Below are 12524 nucleotides of genomic sequence, written 5' to 3' on the forward strand. Positions count from 1 at the left end.
CTACTGTCCTGCTACTACCCAGAGGACTCTCTCCCCACCCATTCTAGCTAGCTACTGTCCTGCTACTACCCAGAGGACTCTCTCCCACCCCATTCTAGCTAGCTACTGTCCTGCTACTACCCAGAGGACTCTCTCCCACCCATTCTAGCTAGCTACTGTCCTGCTACTACCCAGAGGACTCTCTCCCCACCCATTCTAGCTAGCTACTGTCCTGCTACTACCCAGAGGACTCTCTCCCACCCCATTCCAGCTAGCTACTGTCCTGCTACTACCCAGAGGACTCTCTCCCACCCCATTCTAGCTAGCTACTGTCCTGCTACTACCCAGAGGACTCTCTCCCCACCCATTCTAGCTAGCTACTGTCCTGCTACTACCCAGAGGACTCTCTCCCACCCCATTCTAGCTAGCTACTGTCCTGCTACTACCCAGAGGACTCTCTCCCACCCATTCTAGCTAGCTACTGTCCTGCTACTACCCAGAGGACTCTCTCCCACCCATTCTAGCTAGCTACTGTCCTGCTACTACCCAGAGGACTCTCTCCCCACCCATTCTAGCTAGCTACTGTCCTGCTACTACCCAGAGGACTCTCTCCCACCCCATTCTAGCTAGCTACTGTCCTGCTACTAGCCAGAGGACTCTCTCCCCACCCCATTCTAGCTAGCTACTGTCCTGCTACTACCCAGAGGACTCTCTCCCACCCCATTCTAGCTAGCTACTGTACTACTCACCCGACTTCACTGCTTCTCCTTCCTCCTCATCCATGTCCACTTTCACAACGTTATGCCCTGGTGGAGAACACACGATACAGTACTGAAAACAGACAGTAGTACTGATGAAAGACCAGCACTATGAATAGGCTAGCCTGACTGAAAACAGACAGTAGTACTGATGAAAGACCAGCACTATGAATAGGCTAGCCTGACTGAAAACAGACAGTAGTACTGATGAAAGACCAGCACAATGAATAGGCTCGCCTGACTGAAAACAGACAATAGTGATGAATAGGCTAGCCTGACTGAAAACAGACAGTAGTGATGAATAGGCTAGCCTGACTGAAAACAGACAGTAGTGATGATGAAAGACCATCAGCACTATGAATAAGCTAGCCTGACTGCCAGTCTGTTTCTGCACTCGTGTCAAATCACACTCCATAAGGAGTTGGCAAGATAAGGGAAACAGACTGGCAATCAGGCTATGAATAGGCTACACAGCACAGAGTTTATTGTAGCCCAATATTGACTTGACTCAACACCTGAACTTACCATAGTCTACAGCATCGCTATCCTCTTCATCAGCCTCCTCCTCGTCATTACCATCATCATCTTTGACAGCCACACTGAGTTCCAGTGTTTGACTGCAGTCCTCCAGCTTCCCTGACGCCATCTCTGGACCTCGCAGGGAGCTTCTCGGGACTGGATCCCTAGAATCCGGGGATTCCGGATCAGACATGGTGCCACAGTCTTAAATATGAAGAGGACATTGGAGATATGTGATCGATCGATCTATTCAGAAAACATACGGACGTCTAGCTATCTAACATCGTTATTGTATCAGATATGAGTCTACGCTTGCTAGTTCACTGCTTACAGAACATTGGAGCAAAAACAACGATCACTGATCTAGTTAAGGTTAGCTAGTTACTGAGACGGGAATAGCCTTAACATTTTGTAGCTTCTACATCGGCTGTGGTTACTGACTAGGTGGAGGACGTGAAAAGAGCTATAGACGCAACCTAGCTATCTCGACTTGACGCTTCCCTGGCTGGTAGTCGTTCTACACAGCGGCTAGCATGCGCTACCGTTGCCGATACGTTGGGTAGTAGCTTAAACACTGATATAGCATGTTGGGTTCACATTTCAACGTTATAAAGATTACCTGGGATAGGTTTTCTTCAATTATTTGACATGGAGGAGGGTCGGGGAATCCAACTGTAAACTTCCGCCTGTATGAGGAAAAAGGTTTGTTCACGAGCATCAAGTATGCGCAGTCTTTGCGCTTCTCTAACTCTGGATTGTTTTATTATTATTTTACTAGGCTAATTTTACTAGGCAAGTCAGTTAAGAACAAATTATTATTTACAATGACGGCCTACCAGTCGGTAGAGTAGTATACTATTCGGCGTATTGGTGTAAATAGGAGATACATTTAGCAGATGCTCTCATCCAGAGCGATTTACAGGCGCAACTTGGCAGGACTTCTCCATGACTTTTAATTGAAATCTAACACATTTCTAGAAAATGAATGTGTCTAAACTACTTGGTAAGCTCCACATTTTTAAATGTCTTTATTTTTAAGGATAATTGTACTGCTGGATAGGCCTCATCTTGGACAACCGAAATAATCCCCAAAATTGCCACCAAGGTGAATTCATTTTATTTTAGCATTTATACACTCCACATGTTAATAGTCTCTGGGGCGGTTTCCCAGACACAGATCAAGCCTAGTGCTGGACTAAAAAGCACTTTCACTATAAATTCTCCATTGAAAATGCTTTTTAGGACTAGGCTTAATCTGCGTGTGGGAAACCGCCCCTTAGAGAACCCCAAACAAAGAACAACACATCATACAGTTAGCATTTATTGTCATAACATATACTGACATGTTCACATCGTGTCATATCAAATCATATGTATGTTATAAAGCCCTTTTTACATCAGCAGGTGTCACAAAGTGCTCTGCAGATACCCAACCTAAAGCCCCAAAGAGCAAGCAATGCAGAGGCAGAAGCAAAGGGACTAGGAAAAGCTCCCTAGAAAGGCAGAAACCAAGGAAGAAACCTAAAGAGGAAGCAGGCTCTGATGGGTGGCCAGTCCTCTTCTGGCTGTGTCGGGTAGAGAGGAACTAGGCGCCGAGGCGTGACCAGTCCTCTTCTGGCTGTGTCGGGTAGAGAGGAACTAGGCGCCGAGGCGTGACCAGTCCTCTTCTGGCTGTGTCGGGTAGAGAGGAACTAGGCGCCGAGGCGTGACCAGTCCTCTTCTGGCTGTGTCGGGTAGAGAGGAACTAGGCGCCGAGGCGTGACCAGTCCTCTTCTGGCTGTGTCGGGTAGAGAGGAACTAGGCGCCGAGGCGTGACCAGACCTCTTCTGGCTGTGTCGGGTAGAGAGGAACTAGGCGCCGAGGCGTGACCAGACCTCTTCTGGCTGTGTCGGGTAGAGAGGAACTAGGCGCCGAGGCGTGACCAGTCCTCTTCTGGCTGTGTCGGGTAGAGAGGAACTAGGCGCCGAGGCGTGACCAGTCCTCTTCTGGCTGTGTCGGGTAGAGAGGAACTAGGCGCCGAGGCGTGACCAGTCCTCTTCTGGCTGTGTCGGGTAGAGAGGAACTAGGCGCCGAGGCGTGACCAGACCTCTTCTGGCTGTGTCGGGTAGAGAGGAACTAGGCGCCGAGGCGTGACCAGTCCTCTTCTGGCTGTGTCGGGTAGAGAGGAACTAGGCGCCGAGGCGTGACCAGACCTCTTCTGGCTGTGTCGGGTAGAGAGGAACTAGGCGCCGAGGCGTGACCAGTCCTCTTCTGGCTGTGTCGGGTAGAGAGGAACTAGGCGCCGAGGCGTGACCAGTCCTCTTCTGGCTGTGTCGGGTAGAGAGGAACTAGGCGCCGAGGCGTGACCAGACCTCTTCTGGCTGTGTCGGGTAGAGAGGAACTAGGCGCCGAGGCGTGACCAGACCTCTTCTGGCTGTGTCGGGTAGAGAGGAACTAGGCGCCGAGGCGTGACCAGACCTCTTCTGGCTGTGTCGGGTAGAGAGGAATTAGGCGCCGAGGCGTGACCAGACCTCTTCTGGCTGTGTCGGGTAGAGAGGAACTAGGCGCCGAGGCGTGACCAGTCCTCTTCTGGCTGTGTCGGGTAGAGAGGAACTAGGCGCCGAGGCGTGACCAGACCTCTTCTGGCTGTGTCGGGTAGAGAGGAACTAGGCGCCGAGGCGTGACCAGTCCTCTTCTGGCTGTGTCGGGTAGAGAGGAACTAGGCGCCGAGGCGTGACCAGACCTCTTCTGGCTGTGTCGGGTAGAGAGGAACTAGGCGCCGAGGCGTGACCAGACCTCTTCTGGCTGTGTCGGGTAGAGAGGAACTAGGCGCCGAGGCGTGACCAGACCTCTTCTGGCTGTGTCGGGTAGAGAGGAACTAGGCGCCGAGGCGTGACCAGTCCTCTTCTGGCTGTGTCGGGTAGAGAGGAACTAGGCGCCGAGGCGTGACCAGTCCTCTTCTGGCTGTGTCGGGTAGAGAGGAACTAGGCGCCGAGGCGTGACCAGACCTCTTCTGGCTGTGTCGGGTAGAGAGGAACTAGGCGCCGAGGCGTGACCAGACCTCTTCTGGCTGTGTCGGGTAGAGAGGAACTAGGCACCGAGGCGTGACCAGACCTCTTCTGGCTGTGCCAGATAGAGATGATAGTGTCCATGTGACCATTAAGGACAGATCGTTATTCAAGATGTTCAAACGTTCAAAGATGACCAGCAGGGTCAAATAATAACCATGATGGCTATAATGGAAAGGGGGATACCTAGTCAGTTGTACAACTGAATGCATTCAACTGAAATGTGTCTTCCGCATTTAACCCAACCCCTCTGAATCAGAGAGGTGCGGGGGGGCTGCCATAATCGACATCCACGGCGCCCAGGGAACAGTGGGTTAACTGCCTTGCTCAGGGGCAGAATGACAGATTTTTACCTTGTCAGCTCAGGGATTCGATCTAGCAACCTTTCAGTTACTGGCCCAAGGCTCTAACCACCAGGCTCTAACCACCAGGCTCTAACCACCAGGCTCTAACCACCAGACTGTAACCACCAGACTGTAACCACCAGACTATAACCACTAGGCTCTAACCACCAGGCTACCTGTAGAGGGCAACAGATGATGTAACACATTATATATCATTACTGTCTTCATATATGGCGTTAATCTAGAGAAGCTTTATGAAGGCTGTATCACTAAATGAAGCACTACAAATTCAGTCATGATTAGTGAGATGTTGAAAAGCACATTTGGAGCACAATTTCAGATGACTTTTATTTTGAAAACCCATGTCCTTAAATGGATTTATAGACTGTTTCAAATGTAGACATTCCACTGGTATGTGCCCGAGGCCCAGCGATGCTAGTGTTAATGAGAGCAGCAGAGAAACCACCAGCAATCCTTTGGCCATTGAAACCTGGATTTTTTTTCCCAATTCATCAGTCCTCGAGTCCTTGCATTCTCTCACCTCAGCTTCTTCTCAAAACTCATTGGAGGAGAAGGTCTGAGGGGAGGGACTTTAGATGTTCTCCTCCAATACAGTTGAGGAGGCGAGGAGAGAGGATGCGAGATAATTGAGGAAAGATGAATTGAGAAAGGACAGGTCTCAGTGACTAAAGTACTGGCCACTGGTCTCATTGAGGACGTATTTTCCAAAATAAAAGTCCTCCAGACAAATTGTAGGCTTTTCCTATGTCATGTCCAAGGAGGCTGTCATCTCGCTTGTGTGATGCTCCTGGTGTTTCTTCAGCAATTTGGGTACATGGAACCCTTTCCCACACAGGCTACAGACATACGGCTTCTCCCCTGTATGGAGCCTCATGTGCACCTTCAGACTCCCCGGTGTGGTGAACCCCTTATCACAGACAGTACAAGGGTACGGCCTCGCTTTAGTGTGCGTGATCTGGTGCACTCTCAGGTTCCCAGACTGGGCGAAACGGGTCCCGCATATAGTGCAGACGTACGGTTTCTCTCCAGTGTGTGTTCTCTGGTGGCTTTGAAGGTCACCAGCCCGTACGAACGTCCGGCCGCAGTATGAGCAGCAGAACCTCTTCTCAAGGTTCTTCAAGTGCGTCCTTGCGTGCGTCTGCAGCTTCTCTACATCCGTGAAGCTCTTACCGCAGTCGCAGATGTGGTAGAGGACCTTTTCCATGTGTAATTTCTTGAGCTTGTGTTTTTTCAAGCACTGGGATCTTGCGAAGCATTGTCCGCAGATGGAGCACTGATGCGGTTTCTCCTTAGTGTGGGTCAGTAGGTGGGTGTTGAGGTTCCCTCTGATCGTGAAGCCCTTCCCGCAGTAGGAGCAGTGGTGGAGGTTCTCACCTGTGTGGATCAGACGATGAACCTTGAGGGTTCTGAAGTGGGAGAACATCTTGCCACAGTCATCACAGTGGTATGGTTTCTCCTTACGGTGGGTCTGTCTGTGCTTCCTATACTCCAACAGATGGGCGAAACTCTCCGGGCACTTGGAGCAGTGGTATGGTTTCTCTCCTGTATGGACTCGCTGGTGGATCTTGAGGTGCCTTAGCAAGGTGAAGGTCTTCCCACACGGATGGCAGACGTGCTTGGTTTTCTCTCCGGTGTGGATGGTCATGTGTCTCCTCAGGTCATCGGGTCGTAAGAAACACTTCCCACAGACAGAGCACTGATGTGGTTTCTCTCCGCTGTGAATCAACGCATGTCTGTTCAGCCGCGTCTTTGTGAGGAACCTCTTTCCGCACTCGGAGCAGCGGTGCAGCTTCTCAGAGCTGTCCGTGTCAGAGCTGGCACCCTCTCCTGTTTCAATGACAACATTATAGGGGTTAGAGACGCTGCTAGAACAGAGAGGAGAGAACAGCATCCCTTGCATGCTTAACAGTATGCTGTACATACAGTAAAATACTATAGCGACCTTAACCCAACACCTAGCAACCTCGTCAAGAGGTTCAGATCACTGTAGGGTTGACAGTCTCCTGGACACAGTTTGCATCCTGGTCGGAGATACACCCCAAATTTGCTACAATACCATGTACCTGTACCCATAGAGATCCTACTCAATTACTACAGGGGCTGTGTTGTAAACCCTCAAAGTTCCATAATGGTCTGAAAATGGCAGCCATCTTGGTCAGGGAGAAATCCAACCCAGTCTAATTGGAATGAATGGCAGTAGGTGATGCATTTCCTGCTTTAACTGACGCAGGAAAATAAAAGGCATGTGATGTATCAGAAATTGGGTAATAGAATTAGTCTACCTAAAATATTGGTCATATAATTATAAATACAGTTTATACAGGTTTTATACACACTTTCCGTATAATTAGCCTCTAAAATATATGTAAACAAACCATAATGTCTCAATGTGTGTTCTCTTGGAAAGCAGTGAGTGTTACTATACGATACAATATCAGTACTTGCATTTACAACTTGTCTAAGTCCTATCAACAACTGATTTCAGCCAGTGTATGGCTGTGGATTGACACATTTTTTTATGGAATGTTGGCAGTTATTTTTAAAAACTGTCTGGATAGCTAGCTAACAAACATACAATGGAGATCATCTTCAAAGTCATTGTTTTACACAATAGTGTACCTGTACCATAGTCAATAAAATAGTTTAACATCAGGGTATAGGTGTTTCTCTCACCTTTGTGAACCACCTGGTGTCGTCTCAGGTCATAGGATCGCAGGAAGGCCTTCCCGCAAATGGAACACTGGTGGGGTTTCTCTCCGCTGTGGGTCATCATGTGTATCTTCAAGCTGCTGGCTGCAGTGAACCTCTTGCCACACTGGGAGCAGAGATACGGTCTCTCCGTGTCAGGGTCCCCTAGGCTGTCTGGGTCAGAGCTGGCACCCTCTCCTGTTTCAATGGCAATATTACAGGGGTTAAACACTTGTTTTCTGTTTTATATGCTATACTATGCATCGGTATGTAGAAAGGGAAGTTGACTTCTCCTAAATATATATTCTGATCTGAGTTGGTCCTACCCACACCTTCCTCCTCCTCTTAAATGTATGTTCTGATCAGCGATTACTGGGATATTCAAGTCTGGGCTCTAGCTGGGCCACTCAAGGACATACAGAGACTTGTCCCGAAGCCACTCCTGTGTTGTCTTGGCTGTGTGCTTACGGTTGTTGTCCTGTTGGAAGGTGAACCTTCACCCCAGTCTGAGGTCCTGAGTACTCTGGAGCAGGTTTTCATCAAGGGATCTCCCTGTACTTTGCTTCGTTAATCTTTTCCTCGATCCTGACTAGTCTCCCAGTCCCGGCCGCTGAAAAACATCCCCACAGCATGATGCTGCCACCACCATGCTTCACCATAGGGATGGTGCCAGGTTTCCTCCAGACGTGACGCTTGGCATTCAGGCCAAAGAGTTCAATCTTAGTTTCATCAGACCAGATAATCTTGTTTCTTATGGTCTGAGTCCTTTAGGTGCCTTTTGGCTGTCATGTGCCTTTTACTGAGAAGTGGCTTCTGTCTGGCCACTCTACCATAAAGGCCTGATTGGTGGAGTGCTGCAGAGATGGTTGTCCTTGTGGAAGGTTCTCCCATCTCCACAGAGGAACTCTGGAGCTCTGTCAGTGACCATCGGGTTCTTGGTCACCTCCCTGATCAAGGCCAGTCTCCCCCGATTGCTCAGTTTGGCCAGGTGGCCAGCTCTAGGAAACCCTTCCCCATATCTGTGTCGTGACACAGTCCTGTCTCTGAGCTCTAAGGACCATTCTTTCGACCTCATGGCATGGTTTTTGCTCTGACATGCACTGTCAACTGTGGGACCTTGTATAGACAGGCGTGTGCCTATCCAAATCATGTCCAATCAATTTCATTTACCACAGGTGGACTCCAATCTAGTTGTAGAGACATCAAGGATGATCAATGGAATCAGGATGCACCTGAGCTCAATGTCGAGTCTCCTAGCAAAGGGTCTCTGTTTTCATTTTTAATACATTTGCAAACATTTCTGAAAACCTGTTTTCACTTTGTCATTATGGGGTGTTGAGTGTAGATTGATGAGGATTTTTTTATTTGTTTAATCTATTTTAGAATAAAGCTGTAGCGTAACAAAATGTGGGAAAAGTCAAGTGGTCGGAATATTTTGCGAAAGCACTGTATGTAGGTAAGTAGCCTTCCACAAGCCTCGGCTTGTACAAGCCGGAACGGCTCATAGGACAGGAGGCATCTCCTGTTTCTGAAGCGTGAGGCAGAGGCAGGAGATTATGTAGTGTTATGTAGTTTTATGTATATCATGTATTTTATTTGTTGTGTTTTATTTCCAAATTGGGGATCCCAATAAATACTACTAAATACTACACAACTTATTCTGAAGCCTGGACCAGGCTGCATGTAGCTGGTTTGAAAATTATTTAAAAGGACAACCAGTCGTATGAATGTGGCTCACCTTTTAGTCAGTTACATTTCTATGGTAGCGAATCCTTCAGAACTAACCTGGTCCCGGGCAGGCCAACTCTATCCTGAATGAATCCTTCAGAACTAACCTGGTCCCGGGCAGACCAACTCTATCCTGAATGAATAGTCTGAACCGCGAGTTGAGGATCAATGAAATCAGAATCCCTCCCTTTTGCAAAGAGTGCGTCATCATCTCCTTCATTTGAGGAAGAAGACTGGTTAAATATGTTATTAATTAAATGACTGATTAAATATGTTATTAATTAAATGACTGATTAAATATATTATTAATTAAATGTTTGTGTGATTTCTTTTTTTTACAATTAAAAAAAATACCTATCACATGATTTAGTAATGACAGAATGCATTTAGAAACGAAAATAAACATTTATTATTGTGATAATTATTTTAACAATAAGAATGAACACAGTGAAGAAGATACTTCTAAAAGCTTATTTCACACCTCAGCCTGCTGAATCTGTAAGAACTTTTCCTTCATTATGATTTTCGTCTCAAATGTTTAACATGGCACTGATTTGCCCACGGATTGACCTTTCAGCATTGTCTCAATGAAGAATTCGACAAGCCATGTACGCCTGGTGGAGTTAGCGGCAGGCAGGTGAGAAATATCCGCCGTCGTAGTACGGATGAAGCCTGAGCTGGGATGTCAAGCTAACTGAAGCCCGGTTAGCTTTAGAAAACCCAGAGTAGCTTGCTCCATAGGATACCCCTCAGAACACAGTGTGTATTTACTGATGGTGTTAAATCAGGTTCTGGACATAAAGGGTTTCCCGGAGGGATCCATTCTTGGTCCGTTTTATTTTCTCTCACTATCTTAAAATGTTATCTTTCACCTGTACGCAGATGACACTGTGGTGAATACTGATCTTGCGATCTTTTCAAAAAGTATGTTGATGAATTAGCTAAGAAATTAATAATATGAAAAAATAAATAAAAAATGTTTTTTTTTATTATTTTTAATCGGCTTCTTCTATAGGAACTGGTCCTGTCTTTCATTAAATAGCAGAAAACAAATCATTTAGTCAACATTCATTCCAGGTATATTGACTATGGCGGATATTGTCTATCTGAATGCAGCTGCCACTATATTGAAGTCATTGGATGTGGTTTATCATGATGCGATGCTATTTATTACGGCCGATAGGTTCAGCACACATTGCATTTTGTATCAGAATGCAGGCTGGCCCACCTTGAAGTCTCGTAGATCGATGCATTGTGCTCTTTTTGTCTATAAAAAAGGCATATTGCATACATTTCCGCCGTACCTTACCTCATTGTTAACCTATAGATGTACGGGCTACCGGACCGGGCTCAGAGATGGCTACTCTCTGGAGATCCCTTCGATATCCCCCGAGTTGGGTAGATCTGCGTTTAGTATTTTTGCACTTCAGTGTGGAATGATCTACAATGCACTTTAAAATTGTAGGAATTGGTGCCTCTAGGGCCTTTCAGACGGTTGTTAGGGGGACCCTCTAGGGCCTTTCAGACGGTTGTTAGGGGGACCCTCTAGGGCCTTTCAGACGGTTGTTAGGGGGACCCTCTAGGGCCTTTCAGACGGTTGTTAGGGGGACCCTCTAGGGCCTTTCAGACGGTTGTTAGGGGGACCCTCTAGGGCCTTTCAGACGGTTGTTAGGGGGACCCTCTAGGGCCTTTCAGACGGTTGTTAGGGGGACCGTTTTTCTGAATGTGTCTGTTTTTTATCATTTTGTTTTGCTTTTCATGTATTGTTGTGTATAATAACGTGTATATTAATGTATATGAATGGGTAGTTTAATGTGTTTAAATAAAATCACATTTTATTTGTCACATACACATGGTTAGCAGATGTCAATGCGAGTGTAGCGAAATGCTTGTGCTTCTAGTTAAGACAGTGCAGTAATACCTAACAAGTAATCTAACAAATTCACAACGACTACCTTATACACACACAACGTAAGGGGATGGAATAAGAATATGTATATATAAATATATGGATGAGCGATGGCATAGACAAGATGCAATAGATGGTATAAAATACAGTATATACATATGAGATGAGTAATGTAGGATATGTAAACATATAAAAGTGGCATTATTTAAAATGACTAGTGATAACATTATTAAATCCATTTATTAAAGTGGTCAGTGATTTGAGTCAGTATGTTGGCAGCAGCCTCTCTATGTTAGTGATGGCTATTTAACAGTCTGATGGCCTTGAGATAGAAACTGTTTTTCAGTCTCTCAGTCCCAGTTTTGATGTACCTGTACTGACCTCGCCTTCTGGATGATAGCGGGGTGAACAGGCTGTGGCTCGGGTGGTTGCTGTCCTTGATGATCTTTTTGGCCTTCCTGTGACATCAGGTGCTGTAGGTGTCCTGGAGGGCAGGTAGTTTGCCCCAGTGATGCGTTGTGCAGACCTCACTACCCTCTGGAGAGCCTTGCTGTTGAGGGCGGTGTTGTAGCCGTACCAGGTGGTGACACAGCCCGACAGGATGCTCTCGATTGTGCATCTGTAGAAGTTTGTGAGGGTTTTTGGTGGCAAGCCAAATTTCTTCCGCCTCCTGAGGTTGAAGAGGTGCTGTTGCGCCTTCTTCACCATGCTGTCTGTGTGGGTGGACCATTTCAGATTGTCCGTGATGTGTACGCAGAGGAACTTAACTCTCTGTAGTGTCGTCTGCAAACTTGATGATTGAGTTGGAGGCGTGCATGGCCACGCAGTCATGGGTGAACAGGGAGTACAGGAGAGGGCTGAGAACTCACCCTTGTGGGGCCCCAGTGTTGAGGATCAGCGGGGTGGAGATGTTGTTTCCTACCTTCACCACCTGGGGGCGGCCCATCAGAAAGTCCAGGACCCAGTTGCACAGGGCGGGGTCGAGACCCAGGGTCTCAAGCTTAATGATGAGTTTGGAGGGTACTATGGTGTTGAATGCTGAGCTGTAGTCAATGCACAGCATTCTTACATAGGTATTATTTTTGTTCAGATGGGATAGGGCAGTGTGCAGTGTGATGATGATTACATCGTCTGTGGACCTATTGGGGCAGTAAGCAAATTGGAGTGGGTCTAGGGTATCAGGTAGGGTGGAGGTGGAGGTGATATGATCCTTGGCTAGTCTCTCAAAGCACTTCATGATGACAGAGGTGAGTGCTACGGGGCGAGAGTCATTTAGTTCAGTTACCTTAGCTTTCTTGGGAACAGGGACAATGGTGGCCATCTTGAAGCGTGTGGGTACAGCACATTGCATATTAATGTGTATATGAATGTGGAGTTTAATGTGTTTTTTGTATATTAATATATATATATATATGAATGGGTAGTTTAATGGATTGATTGTATATTAATGTGTATATGAATGGGTAGTTGAATGTGTTTATTGTATATTAATGGGTAGTTGAATGTGTTTATTGTATATTAATGTGTATAT

The 12524-nt window shown here is 46.9% G+C and overlaps 1 protein-coding gene across 1 annotated transcript in view; it reads right to left on the reverse strand.

The window, feature by feature from the left end:
- LOC106594722 (zinc finger protein 420) overlaps positions 1–12524 on the reverse strand; it is a 29042-nt gene that overhangs the window by 11421 nt on the left and 5097 nt on the right. The window contains exons 5-8 of the mRNA XM_014186117.2: positions 7342–7554; positions 5413–6495; positions 1263–1460; positions 729–785 (exon numbers count right to left, since the gene is read on the reverse strand). Coding sequence (XP_014041592.1) covers positions 729–785; positions 1263–1460; positions 5413–6495; positions 7342–7554 — 1551 coding nt within the window. The remainder of the gene's footprint in view (positions 1–728; positions 786–1262; positions 1461–5412; positions 6496–7341; positions 7555–12524) is intronic.

The sequence above is a fragment of the Salmo salar genome, chromosome ssa02, assembly GCF_905237065.1.
Source record: "Salmo salar chromosome ssa02, Ssal_v3.1, whole genome shotgun sequence".
Lineage (NCBI taxonomy): Eukaryota > Metazoa > Chordata > Actinopteri > Salmoniformes > Salmonidae > Salmo > Salmo salar.